Source organism: Rhinoraja longicauda, chromosome 18, assembly GCF_053455715.1.
Source record: "Rhinoraja longicauda isolate Sanriku21f chromosome 18, sRhiLon1.1, whole genome shotgun sequence".
Lineage (NCBI taxonomy): Eukaryota > Metazoa > Chordata > Chondrichthyes > Rajiformes > Arhynchobatidae > Rhinoraja > Rhinoraja longicauda.
The window spans coordinates 27,943,473-27,964,582 of NC_135970.1; the positions used below are offsets into that span (position 1 = coordinate 27,943,473).

General features: G+C 41.6%; 1 protein-coding gene across 3 annotated transcripts in view; it reads left to right on the top strand.

Annotated features, from left to right (window-relative positions):
* dennd5a (DENN/MADD domain containing 5A) overlaps positions 1-21,110 on the top strand; it is an 84,053-nt gene that overhangs the window by 50,366 nt on the left and 12,577 nt on the right. For 2 of the 3 annotated variants that reach the window (XM_078415388.1, XM_078415389.1), the window contains 9 exons: positions 3,447-3,597; positions 4,069-4,162; positions 5,796-5,927; positions 7,117-7,269; positions 13,727-13,814; positions 14,312-14,393; positions 16,409-16,537; positions 18,307-18,428; positions 20,859-21,004. In XM_078415388.1, coding sequence (XP_078271514.1) covers positions 3,447-3,597; positions 4,069-4,162; positions 5,796-5,927; positions 7,117-7,269; positions 13,727-13,814; positions 14,312-14,393; positions 16,409-16,537; positions 18,307-18,428; positions 20,859-21,004 — 1,097 coding nt within the window. Of the gene's footprint in view, positions 1-3,446; positions 3,598-4,068; positions 4,163-5,795; positions 5,928-7,116; positions 7,270-13,726; positions 13,815-14,311; positions 14,394-16,408; positions 16,538-18,306; positions 18,429-20,858; positions 21,005-21,110 lie in introns of those variants that run through there. The other variant, XM_078415390.1, reaches the window with a different exon arrangement.

Genomic DNA, 21,110 nt, shown 5'->3' on the forward strand with positions numbered 1-21,110 from the left:
AGTAACTAGTGGGATCAGACAGGGATGTAGCCTAACCCACTGAGTTACTCCAGCATGTTAGTCTTTCCAGGAAACTGCAGGATATATATCAGGTACAGAAATGGGTGGAATAATGGCAGCTGGAGTTTAATCAAAGGGTATTTTATTTATCTGAGCAAGTGTGAGGTGCTGCACTTTGGGAGGTTGAATGTAAGTGGTAAGTATACCATTAATGGCAAGACTTGACAGCATTTATGTACAGGTTCAAGTCTATAGCTCCCTGAAAGTGCCTGCATTAGAGAGGAGTAGCTATCAGGAAAGGATAAACAAACTTGGATTATTTTTTTTCTCTCGGGTATCAGGTTGAGGGGAAGACCTGATTTTTAAAAAAAAACTTTTATGGGAGGCATAGATCGGGTAAAGAGGCATAATCTTTTCCCAGGATGGAAATGTCAAGGACTTAAAAGTACTGGAAATATTAAAGCACAGCTTTCAGATGAGAGTGGTAATGTTTAAAGCAGATGTGTGGGGTCAAGTTTTCTTTACACAGAATGGTGGGTACCTGGGATGCGCTGCCAGGGATGGTGGCAGAGGCAGATGTGATAGTGGCATTTAAGAAGCTTTTAGATAACCACATGAATGTGCAAGGAATGGGATATTTCGGAGCGTGTAAGCACATGCAGGCTGGGGTGGCATCATGTTCAGAATAGACACTGGGCCGAAGGGCCCTTTTCTGTGCCGGTATCATGAGCAGATACCTTGCATTTTTGTTAGTAACATAGTTTGTTCCATAGTAATTGGAAATGACATTGTCTGCAATAATTGAAATTGCCAGACCAAACTATTGCTCCAACTTGACATCATCATAAATATGGGTGGGTTGACCAAACTTGATTTTGTGAATGGAGACTGAATGGCCATGACGGATTGAACATTTGGTAATTGAACAGTATTTATTTTACTGGACTGGTTAAACTGCATTTCCAGATCTAGCTTAGTTTCATTTTGCACACTTTGGATCATAATTTTTAAAATCCCATATTCCTGTTCATAATTAGTTCTTTATGTTTAACTAGAACAGGATGGACCTGTTGGGCCCAAAGCTCTCCTGCGTTGGTCTAGCACCCTCCCCTCCCTCACTCACCCCCCTCTGACCATCTCCACACATTCCTCCCACTGGCCTCCCTTTCCCCTCCCTGCACTATTCCCATTGGCCCATCATCCCAACCTTCACTCTTTCTTTCATCAAAGTCCATAATCAGTTCCCCAGCCCCTCTCAGCCTCTGTCGCTATCTCTACTCTTTCCTCTGCCATCTGACCTCGCCTAGACCCACTTATCGCTTGCCAGCTATTGCCCCAACAACCCTCCCCGTCACTCATGTACACTGGCTATCCTCTCTACTCTTCAGTCCTGGTGAATGACTCTCCATTTGCCTCCACGGATGTTTCTCCAACAGTTTGCCCAAGATTCCAACATTTGCTATCTCTTGTGGTTCCACGAGTTGAATTACTTTTTGGGATCCAATGCTCAAGAGTAAATCATTGGCTGGGCCACCCAAAAATGTTCTTGCCTTCATTTTTAAAAAAAAGTATAGGATCTTTTAGCATCCACCTGAACACAAGTTCTGGGAGTGCAGCTGTATCTCTGAGCTTCACCAGAGTGCCAGGCGTCTTCTTTGTGCATTGGAGTGGGTGTTGAGCTCTCAAATCTGTCTCCTGTGAAATTGCTACCAATTGATCCCATATGATTGACAGTGGTTGGGATTAAGTATCCTGGCTGGGCCATCTCTCTCCTCTGCCTCCCATCCGTTTCCATCATTTGTTTTGTTTTCATTCCCATGTGCCCCAAAGTCAATTTTTCATACGATACGGTATGATAAAACTTTATTCATCCCCGGAGGGGAAATGGTCTGCAGCACACAACGGGGCACACGGAAACCTGAAAGTAAAAGTGAAAAAAAAAGAAAAGGACAAGCGCCTGTTGGCTGCCTGCCTTGTGCACAGCGCCTAAACCGGAACGAACGAACAAACAAACAAACAAACGAACACAGGCTTCGAAAACTAGAGTGCTCCCCCACACCGGGTCCCCCATTGTTCTCCCACCATCCCTCACGACAGTCACCCCACGCCAGGCCCTCCATTGTTCTTCACGGTGATCCCCCCATGCCGGGTCCCCATTGTTCTTCATGGTGATCCCCCCAGGCCTGGTCCCCATTGTCTTCTCCTACTCCTTCACGCTCCGCCGCCGAGGCTCATAGAAACATAGCAAATAGGTGCTGGAGTAGGCCATTCGGCCCTTCGAGCCTGCACCGCCATTCAATATGATCATGGCTGATCATCCAACTCAGTATCCGTACCTGCCTTCTCTCCATACCCCCTGATCCCTTTAGCCACAAGGGCCACATCTAACTCCCTCTTAAATATAGCCAATGAACTGGTCTCAACTACCTTCTGTGGCAGAGAATTCCACAGATTCACCACACTCTGTGAAAAAAAACGTTCTCATCTCGGTCCTAAAAGACTTCCCCCTTATCCTTAAACTGTGACCCCTTGTTCTGGACTTCCCCAACATCGGGAACAATCTCCCTGCATCTAGCCTGTCCAACCCCTTAAGAATTTTGTACGTTTCTATAAGATCCCCCCTCAATCTTCTAAATTCCAGCTCCTGTTGCCACCGAGGCCCCACCACTGCCGAGGCTCCTTCGGCCCAGACAGGCCTCACTGCCCAGCTTCTCCGCAGTCTCCTTGGAGACCTGTGGGGCAAGTCGGGCCTACCAGGGCTCATTCCGGTTCGCGGCACGGTTGCCCGGCGGGTGGATCGGGCCCCTGCGGCTCCCCAGGACACTCCCGCCGCGCAGCATCTCCCCAGGACGCCTACTACTTTCATTCCCTAGTTTCCCTTTTCCATTGCCTTCGCCGCCTCTCAAGCCTTGTTTCTCATGGGCTAAGATTGAACATGTGTTTCATCTTCCCGCATTCACTAAGATTAGCTGTTTCTCAGAGCTGAAGGCTGGGTCTATTATAGTTTTGGTTTTGTAATTTCCACAACATTTAACCTCAAAGGGTCCTCAAACTTTTCAAAAAGATCTTCCACAGAATGTAACCTTGGGCATTTCTGGCTTTGTTTATTTTATTGTGTATTGAAATTTTGAATATGATCCTTCAAAAAATGCCCCAGTGACCTTAACTATCTTGCGTGGATAAGCCGTTCTTAATAATTCACAACAGAAATGAATGTATGTGGAGAATTTTAACCAAATAAAAATCTGTTGAAAAAATGATTGAATAATATTTATACTCAGACCTCACAAACAGTTGCCTTTTTTGCATTTTGATTTAATAAAGTGTTGTAGGGTAAATTTTCTGCTTATCCATTGGGCAGAAGAAAAGTGCTTTCTACTTTTTTGCTAACGAATAATGGAAAACATAAGACATTTTTTAATGATTGATGTCATTGTGCTCTCCAGAGAAGGCTATTAAGCTGAGACTTGCCAAAATTGACCACTCTGCAGTACACCCTCACCTACTAGATATGAAGATCGGCCAGGGAAAGTATGAATGTGGATTCTTCCCAAAACTACAGCCAGATGTGCTCTCCTCCTCACCAGTCTGTAACAAGTAAGTCTTTCTGATATATTCAGCTGCACAGTGAAATTATCCTACTATATTGTAGTTCAGTTTAGTTTAGTTTATTGTCATGTGTACCGAGGTACAGTGAAAAGCATTTGTTGCGTGCTAATCAGTCAGCAGAAAGACAATACATGATTACAATCAATCCATTGACAGTGTGCAGATACATGATAAAGTAATAACGTTTAGTGCAAGGTAAAGCCAGCGAAGTCCGATCACGGATAGTCCGAGGGACATCAAAGAGATAGACAATAGTTCAGCACTCTCTGGTTGTGGTAGGATAATTCAGTTGCCTGATAACAGCTGAAAACACAATGCCATGAGATTCTGGTCAGAGGCCAGGGGATGCATGAGGGTGGAACAATAATACAATTGCTGAGTATTTTCTGCATTCATTTAAATTAAGTGTACAATTGTGTGTCTTGTTTCATTCCTATAATGTGCTTAATCATTTAAAAGGTGGGTGAAGAGAAGTGCGCCAGCCCAGTGGAGGCGAAAGGACAGGCAAAAACAGCACACCGAACACCTACACTTGGATAATGATCAAAGAGAGGTGAGTCTTTTCAATTGTAGTTTTTCACTTTCAATTTGTGACAATATTTGGCCATACTTCAAGCATTCAAGTTTGCTTCATACAGTATTTTATCAACAATTGCAGCAGGATCTTAATCAGTTGGGTATGTGGGCTGAGGAATGGTTCATTGAGTTTAATACTCAATGCATTTTGCATTTTGAGAAGTCAAACCAGGGCAGAACCTTCACAGTGAATGGCAGGGCTCAGGAGCAGAGGGATGTCTGAGTACATTATTCACAAAGTGCTGGAGTAACTCAGCAGGTCGGGCAGCATCTCGGGAGAGAAGGAATGGGATGAGAAGGGATGTCTGAGTACAGGTACATAGTTCCTTGAAAGTGGTGTCACAGGTAGATCGGGCGATCAAGAAGGCTCATTGGCTTTCATAAGTCAAAGTATTGAGTATAGAATGCGTAGGAAAGAACTGCAGATGCTGGTTTAAATCAAAGGTAGACACAAAATGCTAGAGCAGCTCAATGGGGCAGGCAGCATCTCTGGAGAGAAGGAATGGGTGACGTTTTGAGTTGAGATCTTTCAAGAGTCGAGACCTGAAACGTCACCCATTCCTTCTCTCCAGAGATGCTTCTTGCCCGCTGAGTTACTTCAGCATTTTGTGTCTACGTATTGAGTATAGAAGTTGGAATATTATGTTACAGTTGTACAAGACATTGGTGAGGCCACATTTGGAGTAGTATGTTTAGTTATGGTCACCCTACTACAGGGAATATGTTGTTAAACTGAAAAGGGTGCAGAGGAGATTTATGAGGATGTTGCCAGGACTTGAGGGTCTGAGCTCAGATTCGTGCTGAACTCCACACCTCCTGTTAGAATAACACACTTCCACCACAACCTCTGTCTTCTATGAGTAAACCAGTTCTTAATCCAAAAAACCTAATCACTTAATCCCACTTAATCTCAATCTTCTGGATGAGCCAACCATGAGGAATTTTATCAAATCCATCAAAGTAATAATGTGTTCTCATGGCTCTTTTATCAGTATGTACACTGGCACCTTGAAAAGCAGTTGTGGAATCTAAAGGTAATAATCAAGATTTTTGAAGAAATTGTTCTGGTATTTCTCGCAAGAGATGGTTAAAATTCCCTTTCAGTTTGAGGATTTTTCAGATTTTCGAAGTACTATTCTGGAACATAATCATTACTGTTATTTAGCTAGCATGCTATATTATATGGGAAAATAACTGCAGATGCTGGTACAAATCGAAGGTATCACAAAATGCTGGAGTAACTCAGCAGGTCAAGCAGCATCTAGGAGAAAGGGAATGGGTGATGTTTTGGGTTGAGACCCTTCGAGAAGGGTCTCGACCCAAAACGTCACCCATTTCCTCTCCTAGATGCTGCGTGACCTGCTGAGTTACTCCAGCATTTTGTGATACCTGCTATATTATATATGTGTATTTTGAAAAATATTTGGATTGCTGATTATATGAAGTCTTAAACTTTCCTCCAGTTCACCATGTTAGTCCATTTCACCTTTTAAAAAAAATAATTAACCCATCTTTTCCCTGAATGGGAGATCTGTTGAGTTACAATATGTGAACTGCTGGTTTTGTTCATGTTTATTTATATTACATGTACATTTTTTTTTAAATTGCAGAAATACATCCAGGAAGCTCGGAGTCTTGGCACAGGCGTGCGTCAGCCCAAGTTATCCAACCTCTCGCCATCAGTGATTGCACATACCAACTGGAAGTTTGTTGAGGGTCTGCTGAAGGAATGTCGTACCAAAGTAGATACACTTTTGTTGCAAGCCCTTGTTTTTCCCTTTAGAAAGCACTGACTATGTTTGGGGAAAGAGTAACCTTTTTAACAGTTCTCCCAAATCAAAGTTTTTCACGTGCACACCTAGGTTTTGAATGTTGTCAGATTATAATTTTTGTAGCACAGCTCTATCGTGCCTGTGCATGCATTTCAATGGTGATCACAGGACAGTAATTAAAAGCAGAAAAGTATGCTTCCTTTTTCTCTTCCCCGGCCTGATTGTGACCAATACTCTAAACAGTTTTCTTTACTGAACACGGTGAATGGCGGTGCTGGCTCAAAGGGCCGAATGGCCTACTCCTGCACCTATTGTCTATTGCCTATTGTCTATTGAAAAGTACAAAATAAAGAATTTAAAACAGTTGGAAGAGTAGGTCGACACAGAATGCTGGAGTAATAATAATAATAAATTTTACTTGTCATATGTGGGTTGGCACAGGGTCAACGGTACATTGAAATGTATTTGACAAGACAACGGGTCTCCTCAGCAGTAATACTCCAAGGATAAATAAGATTAAAAAATGACATTAGTAAGGTAAAAAGACAACTCAGTAACTCAGCTGAACAGGCAGCATCTCTGGATAGAAGGAATGGGTTATGTTTTGGGTTGAGACCCTACTTCAGACAGAAAGAATAGGTCATGCAGCCATCCAAGCAATCTCCTCCATTCAGTTAGAGAAAGGCTGATCCAGTTTTTGGCTTCAACGTCATTTTCTTGCACCCTGTCCTTTTTGGTTCCAGTGTTTGTCACTCTAGTTGCAATATATTCAATGATTCTGCCTCCACGGCTTTGGGGCATGAGATACCAAAGTTTCATGATGCTCTGAGCGAAGAAGTTCTAATTTTGTTATACGTGTAGTTCCATATTCAGAAGCTATGTCCCTCGTTCTCGATGATCCCTTATTCTCTTGGTTTCAATACCATCAGTTTTCTTTAGACTTTGTTTGTTTAATGAAGATTATCTCTTGTTCTTCCAAACTCCAACTTACCAAGATTTGTACCTTTGTATCATCAGCGAATTTGGTTGCATGCACTCATCCTTCTTCCAAGATTGTAAATAATCGCTCCTAAGAATTAGACGTTCTGTTTTTCTTTTCTAATTGTCCAATATTGTAAGCTTGAGTTGTTTATTGATCTACAAAATTTCTCTGTTGCAGACTAAGCGCATGTTGGTGGAGAAAATGGGGCGTGAAGCTGTTGAATTGGGTCATGGGGAGGTGACACTCACAGGAGTGGAGGAAAATACATTAATTGCCAGCCTCTGTGATTTGTTGGAGAGAATATGGAGTCATGGACTACTGGTCAAGCAAGTAAGTAACCAAATACATGGTTATAATATATAATTACTGTACTGTTCACTAATAAGGCCTATTTCGAAATAACCTGATGCATGGAATAGGACTCGATTCTGTGTGAAATATTTGTTGATCCAATTATATTTTATCTTGATATGATCTTGCGTGATATTGCATATGGTAATTTAAGATATCTTGATTTGTACCAATAGTTGTTAGGCTATCTATGAGCTAATTTAGGAATGCAGATTTACAGTGATTGACCAAGGAAATTTCATTCTTCAATTACGTGGAATTTCTTACTGGTGGGTTGATTTCATTTCCACGGCCCTGTGTATTTTGTGGAAACCATAAATTAAAACTTAACGTTGTTCAGGGAAATAGACAGCAGACAATAAGCAGGGTGCCCGGTTGGCAGGATGCAATAAGAGTTTCTTTGGGTATATTATAACCATTTGAACTCAACCACTTGGAAGCTGAAGCTGGTTGTTATAAAAATCTTTATTCATTAAGAGAAGCAAACATTCTCTTGGAGACCTTTTTAGTAGAATCCCAAACTCAAAGTACATCAAGTTTATATGTTTCAAAGACAACAATAAACAAACAATTTAATAACTAGCATCTGTCAATAGTCAATAGTTGTTTATTTGTCACATACACATAAATGTGTAGTGAAATGAAACATTACCCGCAGTTGAACAATAAGACCAATAAGAATAATCAATAAAAATGCAATAACACATACAATCACAAACTAACACCAAACAAAAAAGAAACATCCATCACAGTGAGTCTCCTCCAGTCCCTCTTCACTGTGATGGAAGGCCACAATGTCTTTTCTCTTCCCCTGCCGTCTTCTCCTGCGGTCAGGCTGTTGTCGTTGTCACGTTGGGGCGGTCGGGGCTCCCGACATTGAAGCCCCCGCTGGGCGGTGAAAAATCCCGTGGCCTATTCCAGGCCGCGCCGGACGGTGAAAGGTCCGCGGCGGGCCGACCCAAGCCCCGCGATTCGGGGCGGGCGAACACGCTGCCTCTGCCGCTGCCGGTGCTCCCGATGTCGGCCCCCATCCAGGGGCCTGCGGGCTTCCGACGTCCACGCGGCCCGCGCCGGAGCCTCCGGAGACGAGTCGCAGCCGCTCCCGCAGCATCCGCAGGCAGCCAGCGCCGCAGGTGGTGAGTCCGGGCCGCGGGCTCTGCGAACCAGAGCCCCAGGTGGTCCCAGGTGCATGGCCGATGGTAGGCCGCAGCGGGAACGGGGACACGACACAGAAACAAAGGTCGCGTCTCCGTTCGGGAGAGAGAATTTTACAGTTCCCGTTCCCCCCCCACCCCCGCACACACACACATAACATACAAACCCTACACCATATTAAAACTACAATTCATACAAAAACAACAAAAAACACAAAAGACAGACGGACTGCAGGCAAGCCGCAGCTGCGACGGCAGCGCTGGCTCCTCCCAAAGCTCCTTGTGTCTGTAATAAAGGATCAACTACAGTTTCAATGGCATACCAAGACAGCAATAAACAATTGACTCCAGTTTCGCTAGCTGTAATTACTGTTTTGAGTGTTGGCAAGTTTGCAAAATTACATATTTACAATGGTAGCATATTGTAGATTCCAAACAGCTTTGCTGGGATACAGTTATTCATATAGTCTAAAAGCTTCTGAGGACAGAGAACTCAGATGCCCAAAATTAGTGTATTGAGGGCCAAGTCTCTTGAGTACACGAATACCCCAATTATCAATAGACAAATATGCCAATGGCATCCCTTGATGTGCCAAGTGACAAACAAGTCTGGCCTGGAAGCTTCCTTCATCTCCATCACAATGGTCTCTCACGGTCATGTGAGCAGGCAGCCTGTTTGCAAAGCTGTCCTTATAATTTGAAATTGAATACTGCTTTTAAGGTACATCAGAAAGATATTCTGAAGACTGGTTCTTATTTTGAATTAATGGTTGCTACCTTCACATAATTTCATAACCCTTGAATAATCCCCGACGGTATATTCTTCCTTTGCACTTTGACCACTAATTTCTTTATAATCAGTGTGTGTGTGTGCTGCACGTTGAAGAGGTTATTCTCGACCACTGTCCATGCCATGGATAATCTCTGTCCATATGTTATAGTTAGAAGTATTACAAGTTAGTTTTAGCACACAGTGATGTTGTAATGAATCAAAGATGACTTGTAGCTGTGAATTTTCTTGCACTGTTCATGCAGCTTTTTCTGATGTTAATCCCACCGCTATGCCTTGCTTTTAATTACTGGGGAAGTGGTTCCAATACCATTGCAGGGTCAAGTAGAAACTTGCTGTGTATTGGAACAAGACGAGGAATTAACGGAGATTAGGAAAGCTTCTAGGGTTTGTTGGCTTTCTATGACAACATCGAGTTTCTATTTAACTGTAGCAAATTTTCAAAAAGATACAGTACTTCCTATTATACAGGAGCCCATTGGCTTTATTGTAAGCTGCTTGTAATATTGATCTAGCCTTCTAATTACTGCCATTTAAAGTTTTCTTTGTCTGTGTGATACACTAAAATGCACTAACCAACCCATTTATCAGCAATTTAAATTTTCTTTAGCATTCAAGGAATTTACAAATAACCAGACATTGTGTGGATTGAGAGGGAAGTAATGCAAACAAACATCCCAGACTTTAATGATGACAAATGTTGGTGTTTAATAATCCTTTGTAAACTGGTTAAAATAGAGCTGTGCATCCTAGCATTAAAATGCCAATTGTTACTGATGATCAAAACTATCAAAGGACTTGTATGTGATTTTTTTCTACCTTACACAAACATAGGAATCTTTTTTTAAAAAGAAAGCACACTTGAAAAACCATGACAATTTGTAATACTAAATTCCAATACTAAATACTTACAAGTTAACTCAATTCAACTGTGAACTACCTGAAACTTATGTCTCTTAGAAGTGTTTGTCTCCAGTGAATGTTCCACCCTCTGACCCACATCAGATTATAAATCTGGCCCTCCTTTCAAAACTGTTCAGTGTGATGGCATGAAATGATTTCTTCAATTTTCTCAGCAAACCAACTGTTCCAAAATCACCTGCAATAAACGCAGTGCTATAAACCCAGCCATCTTGGATCAGAAGACTTGGGCTCTGTGCTGATCACAGTTCGCATATCTCCATCAGAATTGACCCAAGTGTGATTTTATGTGTGTTACAAAATCTGATAATACACATGCACATCTGAACATTTGAGTGCCAATTAATAAGGTTTGTTTTCAGTAGTCAGCTGGAAGTTTTGCTTTTACTTGACAGCCTTTCCTTGCGTTCATAGGATCTAAAAAGATGCATAGAATGTTGTTGGTGTTGCATACATCAATTATTGACCTGATTTATTTGATGAGTATTATTACAGAATGATCAAAAGTAGAAACAATGAACTGTAGATGCTGGTTCACAAGATAGGACACAGAGTGCTGGAAAAACTCAGTGGGCCAGGCAGTGTCTCTGGAGAAAATGGATAGGTGATGTTTCGGGTCGGGACCCTTCTTCAGACTGATGATGTTCTCTTCTCTGAGGATTTAAATTTTCCCTTGGTTTGTCCCTTAAATGCAACGCTGCTTGGCTTGGGATATTTTGATTCTGGTCTTCTTGAAATTGCCTTCCTATATCTCTGATTACTGGAAAATGCTTGCACATCAAGCGATCTTTGGTCACCAGGTTGTTGCTGGTGAATGAGAGCCAGTAGATGGTGTTCTATTAAATTCCTCATTGTCTGTGCAGACTCTGTTCACGTGCAGTAGCTCTTTCTATCCAGCAGAGGATAGATGTTTTATTGTGCTCTCAATGGACTCGCTGTGAATGAATTAATAAGTTTATTGGCAATGTATGTGCCTTGGTGCTCCGCTCACAAATGACAACACAAACATACAGTTAACAATTAAGAATAAAGCTTAACTACATCAAAACAATAAGGATACAACATTACCGTCTAAACATGTGGGTGAAAATAAACCAAAGCAAAAAAGTGCAGCTCGCTTTTTGAAAATGACTGCTTTGAACCGAAGAATGATTTTCCTTGAACATGAAGCCTTGAAGTCTTGGTTAAAATGTTGTGTTCAATGTAGGTGAAACAGAATCACATCGCATTGTTAACCATTATCCATTCACAACAACTTGGGGTTGATTGCCTGGAATTTGTACTGTAATTATTTTTCTAATCTACAATTCTATTTGAGATCTATGATAGCTGCCAAAGAGGACATGTAAACTCTGCACGGACAGTACCTGAGGTCGGGATCGAACTCTAGTCTCTGGTGCTGTAATAATAATATTCGCCCCACACCGGAGAAATTTACTGTGAGGCAGCAGCTCTACTGCTGCGCCACTGCCGCACTGAAGGAAAACTGCTTCTGCATTAATTCATCATGGACCTTGCTGTGCACAAGTGATCCAGTTCCAAAAACACTTTTTGTGAAATGATTACCTCTCAGTTAGTCATTTCTCGCGAAGTTAATGTTGCGATGTGCAGCCCCGCTGTAAAAAAACTTCTGCAGCACCATGTCATTTTGTCTCAGCTTTCAGCTTCCACTGAGCCCAAACACATGGAGTTGGGCTGTAAGACATTATGCTGCTTTTTCTTCTTGTGACTTTTTGGCAGGGTAATAAAATATTTCGTTCTATAGCAATTATTGATGCCATCTTGATTGTATTTTAGTTGTTCAGCGACTATTATAGACAATAGACAATAGGTGCAGGAGGAGGCCATTCGGCCCTTCGAGCCAGCACAGCCATTCAATTAGATCATGGCCCCGTTCCTGCCTTCTCCCCATACGCCTGACTCCGCTATCCTTAAGAGCTCTATCTAGCTCTCTCTTGAATACATTCAGATAATTGGCCTCCATTGCCTTCTGAGGCAGAGAATTCCACAGATTCACAACTCTCTGACTGAAAAGGTTTTTCCTCATCTCAGTTCTAAATGGCCTACCCTTTATTCTTAAACTGTGGCCCCTTGTTCTGGACTCCCCCAACATTGGGAACATGTTTCCTGCCTCTAACGTGTCCAACCCCTTAATAATCTTATACGTTTTGATAAGATCTCCTCTCATCCTTCTAAATTCCAGTGTATACGAGCCTAGTCGCTCCAGTCTTTCAACATATGACAATCCCGCCATTCCGGGAATTAACCTAGTAAACCTAAGCTGCACGCCCTCAATAGCAAGAATATCCTTCCTCAAATTTGGAGACCAAAACTGCACACGGTACTCCAGGTGCGGTCTCACTAGGGCCCTGTACAACTGCAGAAGGACCTCTTTGCTCCTATACTCAACTCCTCTTGTTATGAAGGCCAACATTCCATTGGCTTTCTTCACTGTCTGCTGTACCTGCACGCTTCCTTTCAGTGACTGATGCACTAGGACACCCAGATCTCGTTGTACGTCCCCTTTTCCTAACTTGACACCATTCAGATAATACTCTGCCTTCCTATTCTTACCACCAAAGTGGATAACCTCACACTTATCCACATTAAACTGCCATGCATCCGCCCACTCACACAACCTGTCCAAGTCACCCTGCAACCTCATAGCATCTTCCCCACAGTTCACACTACCACCCAGCTTTGTATCATCTGCAAATTTGCTAATGGTACTTTTAATCCCTTCATCCAAGTCATTAATGTATATTGTAAATAGCTGCGGTCCCAGCACCGAGCCTTGCGGTACCCCACTAGTTACTGCCTGCTATTCTGAAAGGGACCCATTTATCCCCACTCTTTGCTTTCTGTCTGTCAACCAATTTTCTATCCATGTCAGTACCCTACCCCCAATACCATGTGCTCTAATTTTGCCCACTAATCTCCTATGTGGGACCTTGTCGAAGGCTTTCTGAAAGTCGAGGTACACCACATCCACCGGCTCTCCCCTGTCAATTTTCCTAGTTACATCCTCAAAACATTCCAGAAGATTAGTCAAGCATGATTTCCCCTTCGTAAATCCATGCTGACTTGGAACGATCCTGTTACTGCTATCCAAAGGCTCCGCAATTTCGTCTTTTATAATTGACTCCAGCATCTTCCCCACCACTGATGTCAGACTAATACAATCAATCTTAATACAATCACTTCTTCCGCTGCCCCTACCCCGAGTGTTCAATGTGTTATTAAATATTGATATTTTATGAACCAATTACTGTCTGTGCAAGCCAAGAGTGGCAGTATCCAGAAGTGAGAGTGTTCGGAGTTCCATAGACAGCCTTTACATAATTGTAAGAGAATCGTGTAGGTAATGTGATGATGATGCAGACAGCACATCTATACAGGAAATGAATGCACCACCTTGTACCCCCAGCATAGGTTTCTTCAAGTTGTAATCTTCTGATATTTATTTTTCAACCATGTTTACCATATCTACTGTTTGGAAAGTTGTCCTGTTGATTGAAGTGCACTGTACCAATGCCAAATGTTACATTGCCCACCCTATATTTTGTGATAGGGTAAATCAGCCCTCTGGTCTCATCTGTTACATTACCAGGAGAGTACAGAGAAAAAGGAAGCTTTGCTTGGAACCACCAGCAGCCCAGGTAAGATGTTTTCAAATCTTTGAATATATTTATTTCGCCCAGAGTAAATTTCCATGCAAGAATTCTATTGGACACTTTGACATAATTGAGGATGGCAGTTCTCTGGATGGAAAAAATTAAGATGGACCCAATGGTGTCCTTAACCATCTAAAAAGAGAAAGATGCACATATATATTGGATGATATATTTTCTTTTCTTTTGGTAAAGACAATAGTATTCCTCTAATAAACGATGCATGGGTGAACCAATAAGGTTTTTAGGACAATCTGACAGTTGATGTTCAGTTTTAGAAATGCAAGACTTTTATTTCCAGATTCTTTTTTTTTTAACAGAATCAAGTTCTCAAAATACCCTTTAAAAATCACCACAATAACATGCTCACTGCAATAAATCCACATGGCTAGTGTCAACTAATCTAGGATGTGCAGTGCGGAAATGAAGCTATAGATATGTTAACGTTGCAATTAGCTTATTTCTTATTTTGTCTTTATTCAAAGGTTTCATCCAGGATCAAGATAGGAGGAAATGTGATAGTTCTTGCATGCCTCCCTTGAAGATCTCTCTCACACGGGACATGAGGTGTGTTTATTATCGTCTCCTGCTGTTTTTTTTAAATTATAATTTGTTTGGGAGTAAGTTATGGAGTCATACAACACAGAAGCAGACACTTTTGGCCCACCATGTCCATGCTGACCATCAAGTACCCATTTAGATTAATCCCCAGCATTTTACCCACAGCCTTAATGCAATGCTGATTCAAGTGCTGGGCCACATATCTTTCCTGTATGAACAACCTCTGGTAAAAGTTTAATAACTTGCCATATACTCTCATCTGCAACATTCTTTTACCATTCACTGACTGGAATGATGTATCTGAGAAGAGGAGAATGAAAATTAGAAATACTGGACCGGTTTTGGGGGAAAAACAATCTTATTCATTCTCCGACCAATTAAACTGATAGCCCATGTTTTTTTTTTCTTTGTGTACATTTCCCGCATAACTTTGGCAAGACTGCCAGCATAATTAAGGGCCCCAGTTACTCCCTCTTTTTCCTTCACACATCAGGCAAGAGATGCAGAGGTTTGAAAACTCATAACTAGATTTAGGGATAGTTTTTTCCCCACCTGTTATCAGGCAACTGAACGATCCTCTCATCAGCTGGAGTGTGATTCTGACCTCTCACCTACCTCATCGGAGATATTTGCACTATATTTAATTGGACTTTATCTTGTACTAAATGTTCTACCCTTTATCCTTGTACTGTAAATGGTTTGATTGCAATCATACATAGTCTTTGACTTGGTGGCACACAAACAAGAGCCTTAAATTATCCCTCTGTACACTTGACAATAATAACTGAACTAATCTAAGATAGCTATGCAATGCCATCTAATGGGCAGTTCAGTCTAAAGGACTGTATTTGGTAAACCAAACCATTTGTGTTTATTTGCTGAGCTGTCTGCATATTGTGCAAAACCAAATGTGACATGAAATTATTTTGTCATTTAAATTTGTCAATCCTTTCCTCGTTGAGTTTTTAAGTTCTAGTTTAGATAAACAGTATGGAAATGAAGCTTTTGGTCCACCAAATCCACGCCGACCATCAATCACCCATTCCCTCTGGGAAATGTAGAATAGATCATTGTCAGCTGGGAGAAGGTAACAACAAAGCAAACCGAGATAAAATGTAGTTGGAGACAGTAAGATGGGGGAGTGGGGAAGGATGGAGAGAGGGGGTTACTTGAAGTTAGAAAAGTCAATATTCATACTGCTGGAGGTAGTAACCGATGTGTTGTGGGGACTGTTGGCAGAGAGAAGGATGCTGGACAAGCTGTTACAGATGGAGTAACTGCTCTGTTACATTTGGTGTTGAAACTCCTGAGAGTTGTTAGAGCTGCATTTATCCAGGTAGGTAGAGGATCTTCCATCTTGAATTGTTCCTTGTAGCAATGGTGGATTTCTGGAGTCAGAATGCAACTCAATCACTGCAGGATACCCAATATCTCACCTGTTCTTGTACAGGATTGTGTGATACATTTACAGTTGAATGTCAACAGTTGATGATAGGAGATGGTCTTTTCCGGACAGTCGACATGACATGAATGTTATTTCCACCTCTCAACTCAAGCCTGAATGTAGTGGTGATAATGCTGCATTTCAGCACATACTGCTTTGTACTTGCATATGGAAGTTGACACAGTGGAATCATGAGCTAACATTTGGCACAATGACATAGTGGTAGAGTTGCTGCCTTACAGCGCCAGAGACCTTGGTGCTATCTGTACGAAGTTTGCTCCCCATGACCATGTGGGTTTTCCCTAGGTCTCTGGAAACAAATCAAATCAATTAATATATGCTGTGGCTGTTTTGGTAATTTGGCATTTCTTGTCATAAAAATAAAAAAAGCTTTGCCAGGCAGCCTGCAATCGCTAGATTATTTATCAGCAGTCCCTCTTCCCCAGTAATTGATCTATTTTATAAAATCTACAATTATGAATACCTATCAGAACCCATTCAGATCATAAAACTGTGCCATGAAGTCAACTTGGGCTGGAATGGGTTTCCTTATTGTCTGAATTTGTTTCTGTTATAGGCATATACAGAATATTGGTGAGATCAAAACTGATGTGGGCAAAGCTCGAGCTTGGGTGAGACTTTCTATGGAAAAGAAACTGCTGTCTAGACATCTCAAGCAGCTGCTATCAGACCATGAGTTAACAAAGTAAGGAATATAGCGTATTATAATTGCAAATTAGAATCTAGCCACATGATTTCTATGCTAAAGGGAAACTTAAACTCTGATATTTTATTTTCATAGCCAAGTTTACACTTACAATTAAAAATCTCACATTATCTTCGATTATATACTTCGGTAATTCTAGTTTTGATTCCACACTGAGAATTGTGAGAATTTTATTAAAATGAAATAGTCCTCCTTGATTTAATAGCTGGGCTAAAGATGCTGGTTACTAAAATGAATCTATTTAGACCTCCTCCATCCCTTAACTTGGGAAGGAAGAGGGATGCTCGGTTATATGCTGGGTTAAGAAGTGTACCAGTTTTGACTTTATTCAATCTGTTATACAGTGGAAACGTCGGGATGGATAAAAATAGGCACGTTCCCGGTAATATTATAGTATGGCAATCGGAATACACATTCATTGACAGTATAACTTTGCTCATTTGCATGTGTGCACATTTTATGAATTCCAAATTTTCTAAACACAGTCAGTTAATTTCTAAGTAAGTATACTAGTTTGCCAGTTGGTTATTGCTAACTAAATTGCTGAAACGATGGTTGATGAAGTACCTTTCCTTCTCTCCAGAGATGCTGCCTGGCCCGCTGAGTTACCCCCGCTTTTTGAGTCTATCTTCGGTTTAAAGCAGCATATGCAGTTCCTTCTTACACATTATACAAGGAATGGTTGTTCTGCCCTTGTAGTTATTGAAGGATTCTTTGGAGACTACATCTCATGGACACAATCATTTGCTTTTATACAGATCAATAGCTGAATGTGATCTGATTTTAATAGGACTACATTCTGCAGGAGTGCCGGTTAGAAACATTCCAATGCAGCTCTCATCTCCATAAACACTAACAAAAGGAAAACAACATTGTTTTGGCCTTAATAACAGGCATATTCAAAGCCTTAATCACAAGATATTGGTAGCTTGAAATTAATTAGTTTGAGCCCCTTCTTACAAACTCTCAGCTTGTGTCCAGCAGCTGTATGCAAACCAGCATTTGGGAGACTAGTGGGATGGAGTTGCTTATTGCTAAGGTGTTACAGCCATTTCCTGCCATGTGGGAACTCATTTTGTGGCCAGAGGAGGCATGCATTAAGGAAAAATACCAAATATTCATGTTTTTAGAAACAAGGAACTGCAAATGCTGGTTAATACATATTAGAAGCTGATCCGAGAAGCTGTCTGAAGAATTCAATGACTCAGTGATGCCTTATTGTCACATGTACTTGGGTACAGTGAAATTCTGTGTTTTTACATACAATACACAAAGTACCAAAAAGAGTCGCTGTGTTTCTGGCACCGACAAAGTTACAAAGTACTCATTAGAGTCATGTTGGTGCCTCTTTGTTTTCAGCGGCGCCCCCATCAGGTCTTGCTGGTGTAGATCAGCTGTATCGGCGCCTAGATTTAAGATGAAACGATTCAGTCTGAAGAAGGGTCCCAACCCAAAATGTTACCTGTCCTTGTTCTCCAGAGGTGCTAGCTGACCTGCTAGGTTACTCCAGCACTGTGTCGTTTACAGGATGTAACCCATACATAAGTCGAGGAGTGTCTGTACTACCTTCCTTTAAACAATCGTTCACCTTGTGTATCAAAATCTCTGTGCATGCTGCCGTTACATTTAATTGCATATATGACCTTTAATAGTATCAAGAGACATCCTAACATATTGACATTTGATTGAACTTTTAACTTATCTTTCTTATGAAGATATTCTTACTTGAATTTATCTTTTAATTTTAGAAAACTTTATAAACGCTATGCCTTCCTTCGCTGTGATGATGAGAAGGAACAATTCCTGTACCACCTCCTTTCATTCAATGCAGTGGATTACTTCTGCTTTACAAATGCATTTACAACAATCAGTAAGTGAATGTGGATATGCTAAAAAATAACAAAGACATTGGATGTTTGAGGATTTTAACAGTAATTTCAACTAAAGCATTTTTCCACTTTTATATAAGCATATGTTCATATTTCTTGATGTGCATTTATATTGTATAACAGATAACAGAGCTTTATTTGTCGTTCGGTACCGAAGTACCGAACGAAACTACATAGCAGTCATAGAAAAAAAAAAAAAGAACACAAGACACATAACCCCAACACAAACGTCCATCACAGTGACTCCAAACACCCCCTCACTGTGATGGAGGCAACAAAACTTCCACTCTCATCCCCACGCCAACGGACAGACAGCTCGTCCCCGACCGACCCGCACAGTCCCCGCACCGGGCGCTGAAACGTCCCGCGGCCGAACCGGGCGATGAAAGGCCCGCGACCAAGCCTTGCGCAGCTAAGTCCCGTGGTCGAGCCGCACCGGGCGATGTCAAGTCCGCAGTCGAGCCGCACCAGCGATGAAAAGCCCCGCAGTCGAGCTGCACCGGGCGATGTTAAGCCCCGCAGCCGAGCTGCACCGGGCGATGTTAAGCCCCGCAGCCGAGCTGCACCGGGCACTGTTAAGTCCAGCGGCCAAGCCGCACCGGGTGATGTAAAGTCCAGCGGCCAAGCTGCACCGGGTGATGTAAAGTCCAGCGGCCAAGCCGCACCGGGATGTAAAGTCCAGCGGCCGAGCCGCAGCGGGCGATGTTAGGCCCCGCAGCCGAGCCGCACCCCGCGCCGTGAGGAAGAGAAAAGTTCCCCCCCCTCCCCACCCACCCACACCAACACCCCCTCCCACACATACACAACCAAAAAAATATATATAAAAACCATCCCAACACCGACACACAACAAAAAAAAGACGGACAGACTGCTAGTCAGCCGCTGCCGTTAGGCGCCGCCACGTGATTCATACCTTAGTGAGAAAAGTTACGTATAACTTCAGTGTTTTTTAAATCATTGCAGTTCGTGTGATCTGCAACTTTATAATAAAAAATATTGTGTTGCTAAAAATCATATTGCAATTTGAAGCAAAAGAAATCATCGGGTTTACTCAAAGTTCAGATCAACTGGAGTTTACAGAGGTTTTTCACCTATTGCACCACCCCACACCTGTGAATGATGTTGGAATTAATTTCTTGCTGTGGGATATTACCAGCAGTTTGTTTAAACGTTTCTAATATTTGCTGCCATCCATCTGCAAAAATGTAAATTCTTGTCCTTTTTACCAAGATGAGGTGCTTGGAAAGTCCTTATTTCTCATATTTATCTGATGACAAAGATTCAGCCCCAATTTTATGGTAAATTGTTATTCTTAATTTAATAAACAACATTTTTAGATTTAGATTTAGATTTAGAGATTGCAAGGGGCTCAAAAGATCTGAAGCCCATGAGGATGATTTTTTAACACCACTATTGATCCTCAATTTGCTGGACTGAAGCATTTTGAGATACCCCCCCCCCCCCATTGGATTGGCTTTTCGCCTCATCTTTTTTAGCCCTGAAGTTCTGTTAATAACTTCTAAGTTATCAACGAAGAGGCAACAAAAAATGTGAGTCTAGGACTTTGGAAAATGATAGAGGAAGCATTTCCTCTCTTCAATCAATGTGGATGAAGGACATTGAAATGAAAATTAAAGCAAATGAAAGATTGGAAAAACAGCCAAGGATGGAAATCCAAAACCTCTTAAAAACTACTTAATATCTTTAGGAATGAGACTCAGCTATTTGAATTGCTCCATTTTATGCTGAAGTAGTTGTTTGCAGGATTGTAAATCTCGTTATTAAATAGGTGCTTGGTAAATGTCAGCCCGGATTTCTAATAGTTATTTTAATTGACAGGTAATTTCGCAAATTCTGAAAATCATTAAAATGCTGAGGGCAAGCTGCAATTTTATGCCATGAAAGAATGTTCAGGTTGTAGTTCAAGGGAATCTTCCATTTTACCAGTTGCTGGGAGATTTCCAAGTTAATACATTCAGTTTCATTAAACCTGTTATTATAGTTGCTGCACATCTTGGGCCATTATCCAGATAAAAGCAGAGAAAAACATTTCCCATTTCTTGCACAATGCAATTTAAAGGTACTCTATGCAGATTGTTTTATGTAAATTATTAGGTCGTAAGTGATCGGAGTAGAATTAGGACATTCAGCCCATCGTGTCTACTCCACCATTCAATCATGGCTGATCTATCTCTCCCTCCGAACCCATTCTCCTGCCTTCTCCCCATAACCTCTGACACCTGTACTAATCACAAATCTATCTATCTCTGCCGTAAAAATATCCACTGACTTGGCCTCTACATCCTTCTGTGGCAAAGAATTCCACAGATTCACCACTCTCTGACGAAATAGATTTCTCCTCATCTTCCTAAACGTCCTTTAATTCTGAATTGTGTATTTTATATTTACAGTGATTCCATACAATGTGATGGTCATACCCAGTAAGAAGTTAGGCGGCTCCATGTTCACAGCAAATCCCTGGATCTGTATCTCAGGAGAGTTGGGAGAGACTGGTATCTTACAAATACCCAAAAGTATCCTTGAAATGACATTTGAGGTGAGTGTACAACACAGCGCGGAAACAGGTCCTTTGGCCCACCATCGACCAGGATCCCCGCACATTAACATTATCCTACAGACGGGACAATTTACATTTATACTAA